The sequence below is a fragment of the Sphaerodactylus townsendi genome, linkage group LG08 (genome assembly GCF_021028975.2).
Source record: "Sphaerodactylus townsendi isolate TG3544 linkage group LG08, MPM_Stown_v2.3, whole genome shotgun sequence".
Classification (NCBI taxonomy): domain Eukaryota; kingdom Metazoa; phylum Chordata; class Lepidosauria; order Squamata; family Sphaerodactylidae; genus Sphaerodactylus; species Sphaerodactylus townsendi.
In genome coordinates, this window is record NC_059432.1 from 37,951,830 (window position 1) to 37,964,912 (window position 13,083).

Consider the following 13,083-nt stretch of genomic DNA (forward strand, 5'->3'; position numbering starts at 1 on the left):
GCCAGCTAGTCCTATAAATGCTGCCCACTTCTTCCTACAACTCCCTTACCAACAATAACCTGATACTGTTTCCAGGCAGTTCAAAGGATGCTTCTTCACAGGTTCAAGTTGTCATGTGGATAGGCAGAGACAAAGCTCAAATGACAAAAACAAACAAAAATAAACTTGAATACAACAAAACCTGAGAAGGAAAGATCACCCTATATGTTTTGCTCCGATGTGTCCTCTCAGTTCCCAAACTCTATTCCTTAGACAATTTCCACTGATCCTCAGTGAAAAGACTGGCAATTGCCCTGAAGGTTTGCAACCCCCACTGTTCCTTTGCACTGCTCAGCAACAGGGAAGGGTTAGGAATATCAGTTCACAAAGGACTACGGCCTCTATGAACTGCTCTATATCTCTTAAAACAGGCTCCAGAATCATCTGCCACATACAAGATTATACGTCAGACAAGTGTTCCTGAAGCTAGAAAAGTGTTGCTGAAACTAGAAAGTTTGAAAGCTAGTCTTGAAATATGCACAAAAAGGTAAACCAGTTCCTCATGTTATAACTTTTATCGTTCCTTTTGTAGATATTGACTTGCTACATAAGTTGCTAGAGCTGTGCCCAACTTTTATCTCCCATCTCTATAAGTTTCAGTCACACTTATAAAGTTACTCCAAATGCAGTAGCTAATAAAATGTTCATATTTTACTTTTCAAAACTGATTACCTAAAAGTTATTTCTTTTAGAGAAAAACACATATTCTGAGATATATTGCAACAGGGAATAAACACCAGAATTTCTTTTGCTCCTTTACAGCCTCTCATCTCCCGATTTAGTCTTGAGCAACATTAAGTCGAACTAGTGGTGCTCATGATGCAAACTGCAATTAAATGCCAACCATATGTTCTGAAATAAGACAAATAATTTTATTCTGAAGTTAACGAAGTTTTGAAGTTAATATATTTGTATCTAACTAGCCTCCAGAGAGTGAAAGGCGTATTGTGAACAGTCCCCCCCACCCAAATTTTAATTGCATGGCAGCTTGCCATCACAACCCCAGAGTGTTTAGAGCCGCTCACAGTCTTTTCTTGTTAATGTGGCCCATATAGATCAGGGATGCTGTAAAATCCAAAGGTTACACAGTAGGATCCAATTTACAGTAAACTATGATTTGCATTCAAACTTGCTGTCATTTAACTGCTCATGTACATGTGAGTCAAGACGCTCACTGGAGCACCTTAATCTTCTGTTTGAATTTGTATATAATTCTTTCTGCCCCATGGTACAAAGTGATAAGCTGCAGTACTGCAGTCAAAGTTCTGCTCACAACCTGAACTTGATCCTGATGGAAGTTGGTTTCAAGTGGCCAGCTCAAAGTTAACTCAGCCTTCCATCCTTCTGCGGTCAGTCAAATGAGTACCCAGCTTGCTAAGGGTAAAGGCAATGGGGAAGGCAATGGCAAACCACCCTGTAAACACAGTCTGCCTAGTAAACATCATAATGTGACGTCACCCCATGAGTCAGTAATGACCTGGGACTTGTGTACAAAAGGTGGAAATTTTATTTATGTTATTTATAGTCTGCCTTTCTCACTGGGACTCAGGACAAATTGAGTTTACCACACAAGCTACCCTGAGCTTTTACGATTAAGGAATGGATGAAAGTGTGGTAATAATATAGATGGACACTCGAAATATTTGGAAGCATGATTTTTTTTACTGGGTCCTAATTTTTTAAATCACCCTTGTAGCAAATAAAAGCCTCTGGAGAGTGGTAGCACAATCATACTTCCTTCTATTTATAACTGATAAAGAGCAGCTATTATTTGGAATCAAAAGTAAAATTAAACGAAGTTCAAGTAGGAGAAAAGAGAAGAATCACGTACCTTTCATGCAGAGCAGTTCTTCCATGTGCTGCATTGTACAGACTTGCTAGCAGTTTTTCTCCCCAGTGAAGGTCACCAAATTTCTCAGAGACTGCATTACAGAATGTATTATATCTAAGATCTTTTAAGGTGAATATATATTTACCTTGTTTGAGAAAGAAAACTGTGAATTAAGACTTATCCCACAAAACACATGCATTCATACATACACAAAACACCCCCCCCCCTGTTGTTGATTATCAGTCTCTTCATCTCACAGCCCAATGTGGTGTGCCTGTACCAGTTTGGAATGTTTTTATCTGGCTCAGATGCCCTTAGTCATGGATACCCCCAGTCAGTCAGCATCACACAATTTCATCTACTTCATGGAGGTTATTATGAAGAAAAAGTTATTCTGAGCTCCTTATAGGGCAGGTAGGAGGCAAAAGTAATTTAATAAATGAAATAAGAATTGCATCAAGCTGAGAATGAGAACAGAGTTGCAGTAACAGAAAAAGGCACATATGCAACTTTACCTTCTGGGTATTTTTTGGAGACTTACAAGAGTGTTGGTCTGTCAGCCACATAAAAATCACCATTATTCCACCACCTTAATCCACAAAATCTTTTGCTATCATCCCGCCCCCGTTTATTGTATTTGTAGCCCAATATCAAAATATTAATGCATACCCATAGCCAGAGCTTCATCTGTATTCTCCCAATAACTCCCAAGTTTAAACTCCTCTTGGATAAAATGTACCACTTCCTTCATGAAAATTTCACTTATCTCGTTGTTCTGGTGAAAAGTATCTAGGTTGAGTGAATAAGTAGGGTTTTGGTCTGCAGATGAAAGCAATGTGTGATCTAGAAAAGAAGCACGACTCTCTGCATCATTACTGAATTCCTTACAAAATGTCAGAAATGGGCTTCTTTCAGAACACTTTGTTTGAGTTTCATTTGTAGCTTGGGTTGTTTGTAGCTTGTATCTAGTAATTCTGCTTTTCATTTCCGCACATTCACTTTGCACATTATTGATCCTGCAGTTTCTCACATTATTCAGAGATGCATTTGCCTGTTTGCTTTTGTCAACACTGTAGCTGCCTATAGTGTCTGAGAGGAGAACGTGTAAACTAGGACAACAACTGTATGCTGTTTTTGAATGGAGGGGTTTATTTGGTATCTGTTCTGAAATAGCAATTTGCACTGGTACAAGAGTTAGTACTCTTGTCTCTGGGTCCCGCTTTAGAAGAAAATTATTTACGAAAGCAGTAGTAGATGGCATGGTACAGTTTGAAGTGCTTGAGGAATATCTTTGTGAAGTATACTTCTCCTCAGAGTCACATGGAAAGTCAGAGAATAATGGCAATTTATCCAAGAATGCATCCATTTTGCCTGGATACTGGTCTTCTTGGGCAGTCTGAAATGACATGTTTGATTTTTCTTCATCATGCTCTGGAACATCAGTTACTAAATTAGAGTTTTCATCTATCTGTTCTTCAATGTCATCCTTTAAAATTATCGTGCTTTTGCTTTCAGGGGGTATTTCTCCCTGATTTGTTTCACATGGCATAAATATGGATGGAATGGCATCTCTGAAAAGTAAGCGAAATATTTTATGAAGATGAGACATTTTAATAAATGCATCAATACAACAAACCCATTCAAATGGTTTATTTTACATTGTGTCACTTCTGTCTAAAGGAATGATATACATTCATGGAGAATACATTCATCAATTACTTCTAGCTACAACGGCTTTGGCCTACATGTCCTACCTGCAGACCTTCCAGGGTAAGGCAACAGGTTGACTGGAGGGAAAAGCTGAACTAGATGGACTTTTAGTTTGATCCAGCATGGTTACTATTATGCTACCTTTCTTTTTTCCTGGGTTTAAATTTTTCTGGGTTTTATCTTATGGATCTTTTTATTCTATTTGCCTCCTCATACTTTCTTCTTTGCCTTTATTTACTCTGATCCTCACCTATGGGAACAATCCTCTTCTATGTTCCTTCAAGCTACTATTTTGTTTTTAATTGATGTGACTGCTAAAGAAAGATTGTGACAGCACTGTAGATAGTTCACTGAAAAAATATCATTTCAGTATGCTGCAGCCTCACCACAGGAACAACCAGTGTTAGCATTTATTAGGAAATGAATTGAGAACATAACAGCAAGACATTATGGAAGTGTTTAGTATGCTCAGATTTTGAACACTGTGAACAGAGTTCTAGTTCTCTCATTCCAAACAAGATATCACAGCCCCTGGAAAGGCCCAAAAGATGGCAGTTACATTGATCAAGAAGTGGAGTGTCTTTCCCACAAACAAAAGCTAAAAGACAAAGGGCTTTTTAGTTTAGAAAAAAAGTCAAGAATAGAAGTGACAGACGTTTCTACAATTATGAATAGCATGGTGAAACTGTTCTTTTACAATATAATAATTTTGATTCATCCAATGAAATTAATTTAAATTTAGAACAGTACTTCTGTATATAAAACCTGCTCTAGATTAGATTACTATATGGGACTGCTCTTGAAGACAGTTCAGAAACTACAATCAGCACATAATATTGCAGCAATAATGCTGATCCGAGTGGGTCATCAGGACTATATCCTTACAGTCTTGTTCCACCTATGCTGGTTCTCAGTTTGCTTCCAGGCCCAACTTAAGGTGCTGGTACTTACCTATGAAGTCCTATAGAGCTTGGGATCAGAATACCTATCTATTTTTATATGATGCTAGAAAGGCTGTTTTGGGGGACCCTGCTCTAGGTACCCCCTATATCTAAGGTAGGATGGGTAGCAATACTGGAAAGGTCATGGCATCAAACTGTGAACTTTTCTCCTCAGTAAGATTGATATGCTGGTTTTTTTTGCCACTGTCTTCTGCCTACAGGTGAAGACAAATCTGTTTCATTTCACTTACTGATCCTCTTACAGTCCTAAGTTAGGGCTAATCCTTCGACTCAATTCTTCAGCATGATCTCCTTAAGTTTTGTTGTTTCAGCCTATTTTGGCTACATTATTAATTGTATATTCACAGGTATAACACTATGTATTAGATTCTTTAACTTGATGTATGTATTAAAAGGGATCACTTCTTTCATATGTCGTATGAAAAGTAGTTGATACCTTTTTTCATTTGTAACAGTTTAATATACAGTATTGTGGTACTTCTAGCCATTGGTGGCGCAGAATTTTTCTGGTGCTTTCAATACTGGTGCACCTGGTGCTCCCTGTTTATAATGAGGTCTATATGAAGGCAAACAGTTGGACTGCAAAGACCCCTGGGATTGTTACCAGACCAACATTTCCCTCAATGCCCTGTTCTATTCCCAAACTATCACCTCAACACTATTTATATTTTAGGACTGTGCAAATATTCTGTGTGCCTGCATTTCATCATTTGTGTGCCTGTATATTATTTTATTTTTCCTCAATAAAAGTGTTAAACTTCACTTCTCTGTCTCTTGCAGATTTCTTGTGGAAACCCACCTCCATAAACTCTAGTGGCAAAGATCTGTGGTTACCCCCTCTTTTAAAGCAAAATGTCTCCCCCTAATTCCCCACTCTAAAAGGGACAGATCCTACCATTTCAGGTAACAGTATAACCAGACAATGCAGTTTCTGTATTCTTATGACCCTTTTCAAATACTCACTTTTGGAAGCATAACCACACATAATGGGAGTGTGTGTCTCTGGATACCTTTCATCACCATTGTGTTTGACTGGATCAACATGAATATTTTCCACATGCAGTTTAGGTATGTGCAAACAAACCCATTCCCTCAAAAATCTGGGAAACCATAATGCACACCAAATGTGTATGTGCATGGAAAGTGTATTTGTCACTCCAGTCACACAAAATGTTAAAAAGGAGAATCATGTGAAGCATACACTCTCAGTACACACAGATGGCTCTTCCAAATAGAACATATTAAGAAATCTAAGTTATTGGGGGTGGGGGGTGGGAAGGCAATTTACTTTGCCTTTGCTAACTTGGAACTTGTATAGAATGTTGAATTTAGGAAGTATTTTTAAACAGAACTAGGAACAAGCAGGCATAGCAAGCAGCAGTCTGGGTTGTTTACCAGCATGCAGGTCCTAAAGCAGGGGTCTCCAACCTTTTTGAGCCAGCAGACACATTTGGAATTCTGACATGGCATGGTGGGTACAGCAACAAATGGCTACCTTAAAATGATTGCCACAGGAGGAGCCAGACACAAAATGATTGACACAGTTTAATGTCAGCAATACAGTGTAGATTTTTGGATTGTGGTGGCAGCTGCTGCCAAAGCAACATTTAAAAAAAAATCTGCACAGTCAATCAAATCTCCAATAGTCAATCAGAAAACTTGATAGTCAATCAAAAACCCTACCTGGCTCCAACCACTTCCAAAAAATACTAGGTGGGCATCAGAAAAGGTGTTAATGCCCATGGCACCCACTGGCTTTACATTGCAAACCCCTGCCCGATAGGTATTCAAAGGGGCTTCACTAGTGGCAAACAAGGAACCATGTTAAGAAGATAATAACTCAAAGCTTCCTTTTATTAAATGCAGCATATAAAACATTAGTGGATTACAGTTCAAGCATCACAAGGGTATACTTACTTTTCCATGCCTGTGTTCTGTTGAAGAACAATAGGCTTAAAGTGTGTTGCTGAAGAAGTGAAAGCCATTGGCAAAACAGTGCTAATGTTGTTTAAAGAAGTAAGGCAAGGGAGTGGTCCTTTCACAGCTATCAACTTATTTTCATTGTGAATTGGTAAAAATCCTTAACAGCCAAACAGGAGGCAGATAAAGAAAAAAACCAAAAGACAGAAGTATTTATTTAACTTAAGGAGGGACGGGGGGGGGGGGGGGGATGCACAAACATAAATCCAGCAGGATTATACAAGTTACCTGGCAACTGACAGATATTTGACTCTCTAGAAATCACCAGAAACTCTATGGTAAAGCCATAGAGTTTCTGGAGATGACAAAACTTTCAGGTTTCCCCAAGAACTGACATTGCACAATTGGCCCAACAATGGTTTTTGTTGGTTTACTTATATTCCTTTACCTTTTTTCCCTTCCCCCACTGTTCCAAGGCCACAGTGGGAGACCTGGTGTAACAGACTTGCCCCATCCTGAAGGGCTGGTGTGTGTGAAAGGCCTAATGAAAGAGACCTTAGTAACAGCCAGAGTTAAGGCCACAGGCTCCACTATATTAAAGACCCCATTTGATTGGTCGAGAAAGGCACAGTTGCCTACGGCCAGGGTTAGGGGGAGCCAAAGTGCGAGCAGTATATATAGACCAGGGGTAGGGAACCTGTGGCTCTCCAGATGTTCAGGAACTACAATTCCCATCAGCCTCTGTCAGCATGGCCAATTGGCCATGCTGGTAGGGGCTGATGGGAATTGTAGTTCCTGAACATCTGGAGAGCCGCAGGTTCCCTACCCCTGCACTAGAATAAGAAAAGAGAAACTAACTCCAAAGATGTCCATCTGCTATACACCTGGAAGCTATTAGACAGCCTACCTATTATTTCACAAACCATTGCACCAACTTTAAGGCAAGGATTTACGAAAGAGCACTAGTGACTATTTTTCTTCTTTTGATCCAAGCCCATATTGTTCCCCTATTTTCCTCAAAATGTTCTGAAATGTTTGACAAATCTCTATGGAAACAAAGCATTTAATATAACTGTATTTCTTATTCTTTTTCAATAGCGTACACATGGATACTTCCCACTAGACATAACTGAGAAAAACTGCAAAATACAGGTGACTGCAAAAGTCCCTGTTTAGTTACTTGATCCCCAAATTTGTTTTAAATTAAAAAAATAGTTAAGACCTGAAAACATTGAAAGAAATAGAATATATGTTACACAGTGTAACAGACTTCCCTCTGTGATACACTTCTGAAGATGCCAGCCACAGATGCAGGCGAAATGTCAGGAACAAGATCCACCAGACCACGGCCACACAGCCCGGAAAGCCAGAACCAACTAACAATAAATATTCAGGCATCTTTTTACTCATTGGCTATGTACAGTCCAAACCAGAGCTTTAGTTTTCAGACAAGGATATAATAATTGCAGGTGTTCCTGAATGCATACTTGCTTTTTGCTTTTCTAAAAACAGTAAGCATATTTTTATAGGGAGTGTAATCATTAGTTAAATTTTGCTGTTTTCAGAGTGGTCAGCTGCAGTACTGCAGTCCAAGCTATGCCCATGACTTGAGTTCAATCGCGGAGGAAGTCGGCTTCAGGAAACTGGCTCAAGGTTGACTCAGCCTCCATACTTCTGAGGTTGCTAAAATGAGTACCCAGTTTGCTGGGGGTAAAGTGTATATGATTGGCAAAGGCAAAAGCAAGCCACCCTGTAACCATAGTCTGCCTAGTAAGCACTGTGATGTGATTTCACCTCATGAGTCAGTAATGAACAGGTACTTGCACAGAGGAATACCTTTGGCTTTACATATGTGAGATTAAAGGAACTGAGAAGAAGAAGAAGAAGAAGAAGAAGAAGAAGAAGAAGAAGAAGAAGAAGAAGAAGAAGAAGAAGAAGAAGAAGAAGAAGAAGAAGAAGAAGAAGAAGAGAAGAGTTTGGATTTATATTCCCCCTTTCTCTCCTGCAGGAGACTCAAAGGGGCTTACAATCTCCTTGCCCTTCCCCCCTCACAACAAACACCCTGTGAGGTAGGTGGGGCTGAGAGAGCTCTGAGAAGCTGTGACTAGCCCAAGGTCACCCAGCTGGCATGTGTGGGAGTGTACAAGCTAATCTGAATCCCCCAGATAAGCCTCCGCAGCTCAGGTGGCAGAGCTGGGAATCAAACCTGGTTCCTCCAGATTAGATACACGAGCTCTTAACCTCCTACGCCACAATCAAGCTTGAATCATAGGCAAGAGACAATCAAGGAGAGGAGGGTCTTGCTCAGTGAGAGTTTGCCTGCATGCCCAAGGTTTCACAGGTCCCTAGCATCTAAGAATAATAATAAGTCCCCACTGCCTGATACTGCAGAGCTCACATGTTCGAAACAAGCAGTGTTATGCTATACTCATAGGGACCAATGGTCTGATGCAATAAAAGGCATCTCCTGATACACCTATATTGACATGCCATGTTTCAATGACGATATGAAATAGAATTAAAAACCCAAACTCCCCCCCCCTTTAAATGACCATGAAGCTCTCAAAGGACGTCCAAAACCCATAACTGTTGTTATTTCTGTCATTGCCCATCAACTTTAAAGAGCCACTCCTGAGGAATGTCTGAGATGTTCCAAAAGCCTCTTGCAAGAGACACTTGAAAGTCAGGACAGCATTCACTGGCTTTGAAATCAGTATTGTGAAAACTACCACGGATGGAGAGATTTCAAATAGATGTTTAAACAGGTCTGACACTTGAACAATCTATCAGGTAAACCAATTTATATTAAGCATTTGCTCTAGAAAAGAAGGAGCTGAGCATGAGAATAGAGAAATCCTGTAGTACAAATTACAGAATTCTCCTATTCAGGAATTTGTAGTCCAATTTACACATCCCTGGAAAAATCCAAATGGGACTAAAACACTAAAAATCCAAATGGGACTAAAACACTCATATTAGTGAAAAATGTATTTTCTGTGCACTGAATATATTTGTTAAAACCAATGTTCCCCAGACTATAAGGACACCCAGTTCTTAATAGTTATTTTTGGAAAATGCGAAACACTGTTCAAATAGTCTCCTACAAAATCTGATTTCCTAACAAGCATCATTCAGGGACCAAGATGGCTGTTACCATCTGAAAATGGTTCCTCCCCCCCCCCCCACACATTATAAATTCATTATCTGACTTGGTTTTTCATTTCATTTCAGTCACAATATAAAGATCTAAGTGGCTAGCACAAAGCGATGGATCGAGGACTGTCGTTTCCCCATGACAAAAGCTATAGCAATTGCATGGAAATAAATTAGGCACCAAAACTAGAATGAAGGTATGTTACTGAAAAGGGAACCTTGTTCTCATAGACAAAGGTCCGTTCTGCACAGCTTAAGTAAGATGTCTTGGACATACTAAAAAGGCATCCTGGGAAGGCATTCCGCACAGCTTTCTTCCCAAGATATCCTTAGTTCAAGGCACCTTTTTTGGAGAAAGCTTCAAAATGCACTATTTCCCCCTAAGTTGCCTGCAAGATTTCTCCTGCTTGGCTGTGCGGAATGTAAAGCTCAGGAAGTGTCTTATTTTTCCTAACTGACCATTTTGCTCTCTGGTCAGATTCACCTCAGCTTGCATCTGACATTTTGGGTGCAGTTGAAGGGATTCTTCTTGCTGCCATTTGCTGAAGTTTACTCCAGGATGATCCTGGGTACCTCTTCAATCCAAAGAAGTACATTTTTGCAGTCAGTTGGTCCTGCCAACTCTGGCAATATATAGTTTTCCTATTTTTTTAAATTTTTGATGAGCTATCTTTGTATTTATGCAGACACAAATAAGAGAATCTTAGTTGCTCAGAAGACTCCCATTGAAAAGTATTGAGACCACAGGTTGATTCTGCACAGTAAAAACGCCCCATGCTATATCTGAGAGCACAGCTACTGTGGCACTCTTTACCCTGCTGTTGACTTTGCACTGCTCCCTGGTTCTCCTCCACTAGCATGGCGAGGTCTTTGGCAATATCTTCTACAAATCTACTGTTACCCAGCTTAACAGTGTACAAACTTATTTTTATAGAGCAATGGGAAATTGCTCAGCTTGGCAATGCTAGAGGCAGGCTGGCAGGGGATCTTTTTAGCCTATGTATACCAGAAACGGCTTGAAATGTATCTGCAGAGAATTCACAAAAAGACAAAATTGCAGTTTAAATATTTTTATATAAGTTTTTGGTTGCAAACAATCACACAGTGAGATGTTAAGGCATACACACAGTTCCTAAGTATATAGATAAAGAGGAAAAGATAGGTGGGATGATAGAATGGGATTTGGGGAGACAGGGGACTTATACATTACCAAAGATCTGCAGAGAAGTTCCAGAAGAAGGCAAGGATCTCTATGCCAACATAGGGACCCAAGTGAAGGACGATATATCATGTCTCACACCAACTTGACCAAGGGAGGTTCAGGTTAGAAATGAGCAATGAACTTAAGGTGAGCAGGACTTTTATAGGGTGGATCGCTAGTTTGGCGGGAAAAGAGACCCTTTGCATTAGGTTTCGTTTCTTGCCTCTATGCTGGTTGCAGGGCTGAGCTAACTAGCAGCTCTATCTATTGTTCTACTCCCTGGGAAATTGGGCAAATTGGTCCTAGATTATATCAGTGAAACCTTGAATGGTTTATGCAGAGATACTTCTCTGCCTTAAGTATTCAAATTTGGTTGAGGCTTGAGTGATTTAGGAAGGGATCTTGTTGTTAGGGAGATCATATCTGAAAGGTGGGGGAAATGCAAGAAAGAAGCAATTGTTTAGGAAATGTTTTCTCAAAGGCATAGTGGCTTCCAAAAGCAGCTTAGCGAGGTGTGGTGTTCAGGAGATTTGCAGATTCCATTATGTTAAAGGAGTATTCTGGCAGGGTAGGATAATCAAAGATTCATGTCCTTGTTATGAGACGTCCAGATAGTATTGCCTGGAGTAACTCATAGATCTCTGCAAACAGATTGTTTTGCGTTAGGCTTGCTTTCAGCTTGAACACTCTGCTATCCACCTACACAAACATGGAAACTGGCATTTTGCAGCACACAGTGTGAGAAATAATATGAAAATCCAGTAATTCATTAGGCAGGGTATACAGGGCAGGGTTACACTACCCCCCCCCCACTCCCTCCACTCACTTTCACCAATTTAGTTGAATTGGCACTGCGAATCAGCGCACTCACCCTGATCTAAAATCCTTGCATGTGAATTGCCGCCATCCCATTTGCAGCGCCTTCACATGCCACTTCTCTGCAAGGTTTCTCCCTCTGTGTTTTTAATTCCACTGCCGGGGGGGGGGGGGGGTTGTGTGTCAGTGTCCGTCCATTGGATGGGTGGGCCACAGTGGCGAGGAAGGAAAAAATGGCCTTGTTCTGCTGCTGAGGAGGTTTCTTGGCAGAAAAGCCACCAGAGCAACAGAGGGGCATTCCAAAAAGTCCCCAACCTTTGCAGTTCTGGAAAGTCCCATAGCAAAGCCACTGCTGCATGGCAGTGCAGGGCAACAGCATGCTAGACACGCTGCAGTAACAGGTGCTATGGGGAACGTCTGGGTGCTATGGGGAACTCCAGAACCCCCAGGTGGAAAACAGCCTCTTTCCCCTCTGACACCTTTGCTATCTGAAAAGCACATTGGAAGCTGCCTCTTTTTAATACGTCCCCCAGACATCTTATTTTGGGGGGTACAGAGTGAAAAGTCACCTCTTTTTAAGATGTCCCACACACATCTTTTTTGTGCTGTGCAAAACGGACCAAAGGGTTTATTTGTGAACTATAAAGAAAATACATTTTAAAAGTTTAAAAGTACAGGTTTGGATCCAGCAGGAGAATGGTTTTTGCAATGCATATGTGAAGCAAAGTGCAGAGGATTAAGGAAGCTGGAATATGGCATTAATGCAGACAAGTATGGGAGAGAGCAACTAGTGCCAGGTAAGCCCTATCTTCGGGTACCAAGAGAGCATCCAAAATAACAGCCTGGACTTGAGTGTTCTCATTGTACTCTAAACAAATGCAGCCTTCAACCGTTCTCTGCACTACCATGAAAGGTATAATGCCTCAGGCACGGCACAGACAAAACCATCCACAACTCTGAAGAGAGTGCAGAAGCCTCCGTTCTCATGGGAATCTGTAGCTGCCCTGAAGCCCCCTTAAAGGTTTAGATCCATTTGATCAAGGTGACAGAAATAGCATACAACTTATTCCAAAGGGACATACAAACCTCTTAATTAGTGGCATTTATATGTCATTAAAAAGGAGGTTTTAGTTCTAAAACAAGTTTGAAATGTTAATAGCATCAAATTAACCAGAAAACAGATGTCTTAAAGCCTGTGCAGTTTGTATCTTCAAAGGTCTTGACATATCTGGATAAATGGGAATGGATTACAATGAACCTTCAACTAAAGTGGTTGTGATTAAGTTTGTCCCATTATTGCTTTGCCTTTACAGATGTTCTTCCTCAATATATTGATATGGCATACATGGGCAACTGAAACGATTATATGTAACTGTGAGAAAACCCATGAAGAAACACAGGTTTAATAAGCTTAATATCCTTCAGTAGAGATCAACCAATTAATTCCGATC

At 40.3% G+C, this 13,083-nt stretch overlaps 1 protein-coding gene across 3 annotated transcripts in view; it reads right to left on the minus strand.

Moving 5' to 3' along the window:
* Positions 1-6,616, minus strand: part of LOC125437401 (kinase non-catalytic C-lobe domain-containing protein 1-like) — a 40,317-nt gene extending 33,701 nt beyond the window's left edge. For all 3 annotated transcript variants that reach the window (XM_048504870.1, XM_048504869.1, XM_048504871.1), the window contains exons 1-3: positions 6,460-6,616; positions 2,540-3,441; positions 1,871-2,015 (exon numbers count right to left, since the gene is read on the minus strand). In XM_048504870.1, coding sequence (XP_048360827.1) covers positions 1,871-2,015; positions 2,540-3,441; positions 6,460-6,527 — 1,115 coding nt within the window. In that variant the 5' untranslated portion in view covers positions 6,528-6,616. The remainder of the gene's footprint in view (positions 1-1,870; positions 2,016-2,539; positions 3,442-6,459) is intronic.
* Positions 6,617-13,083: the final 6,467 nt, after the last annotated feature.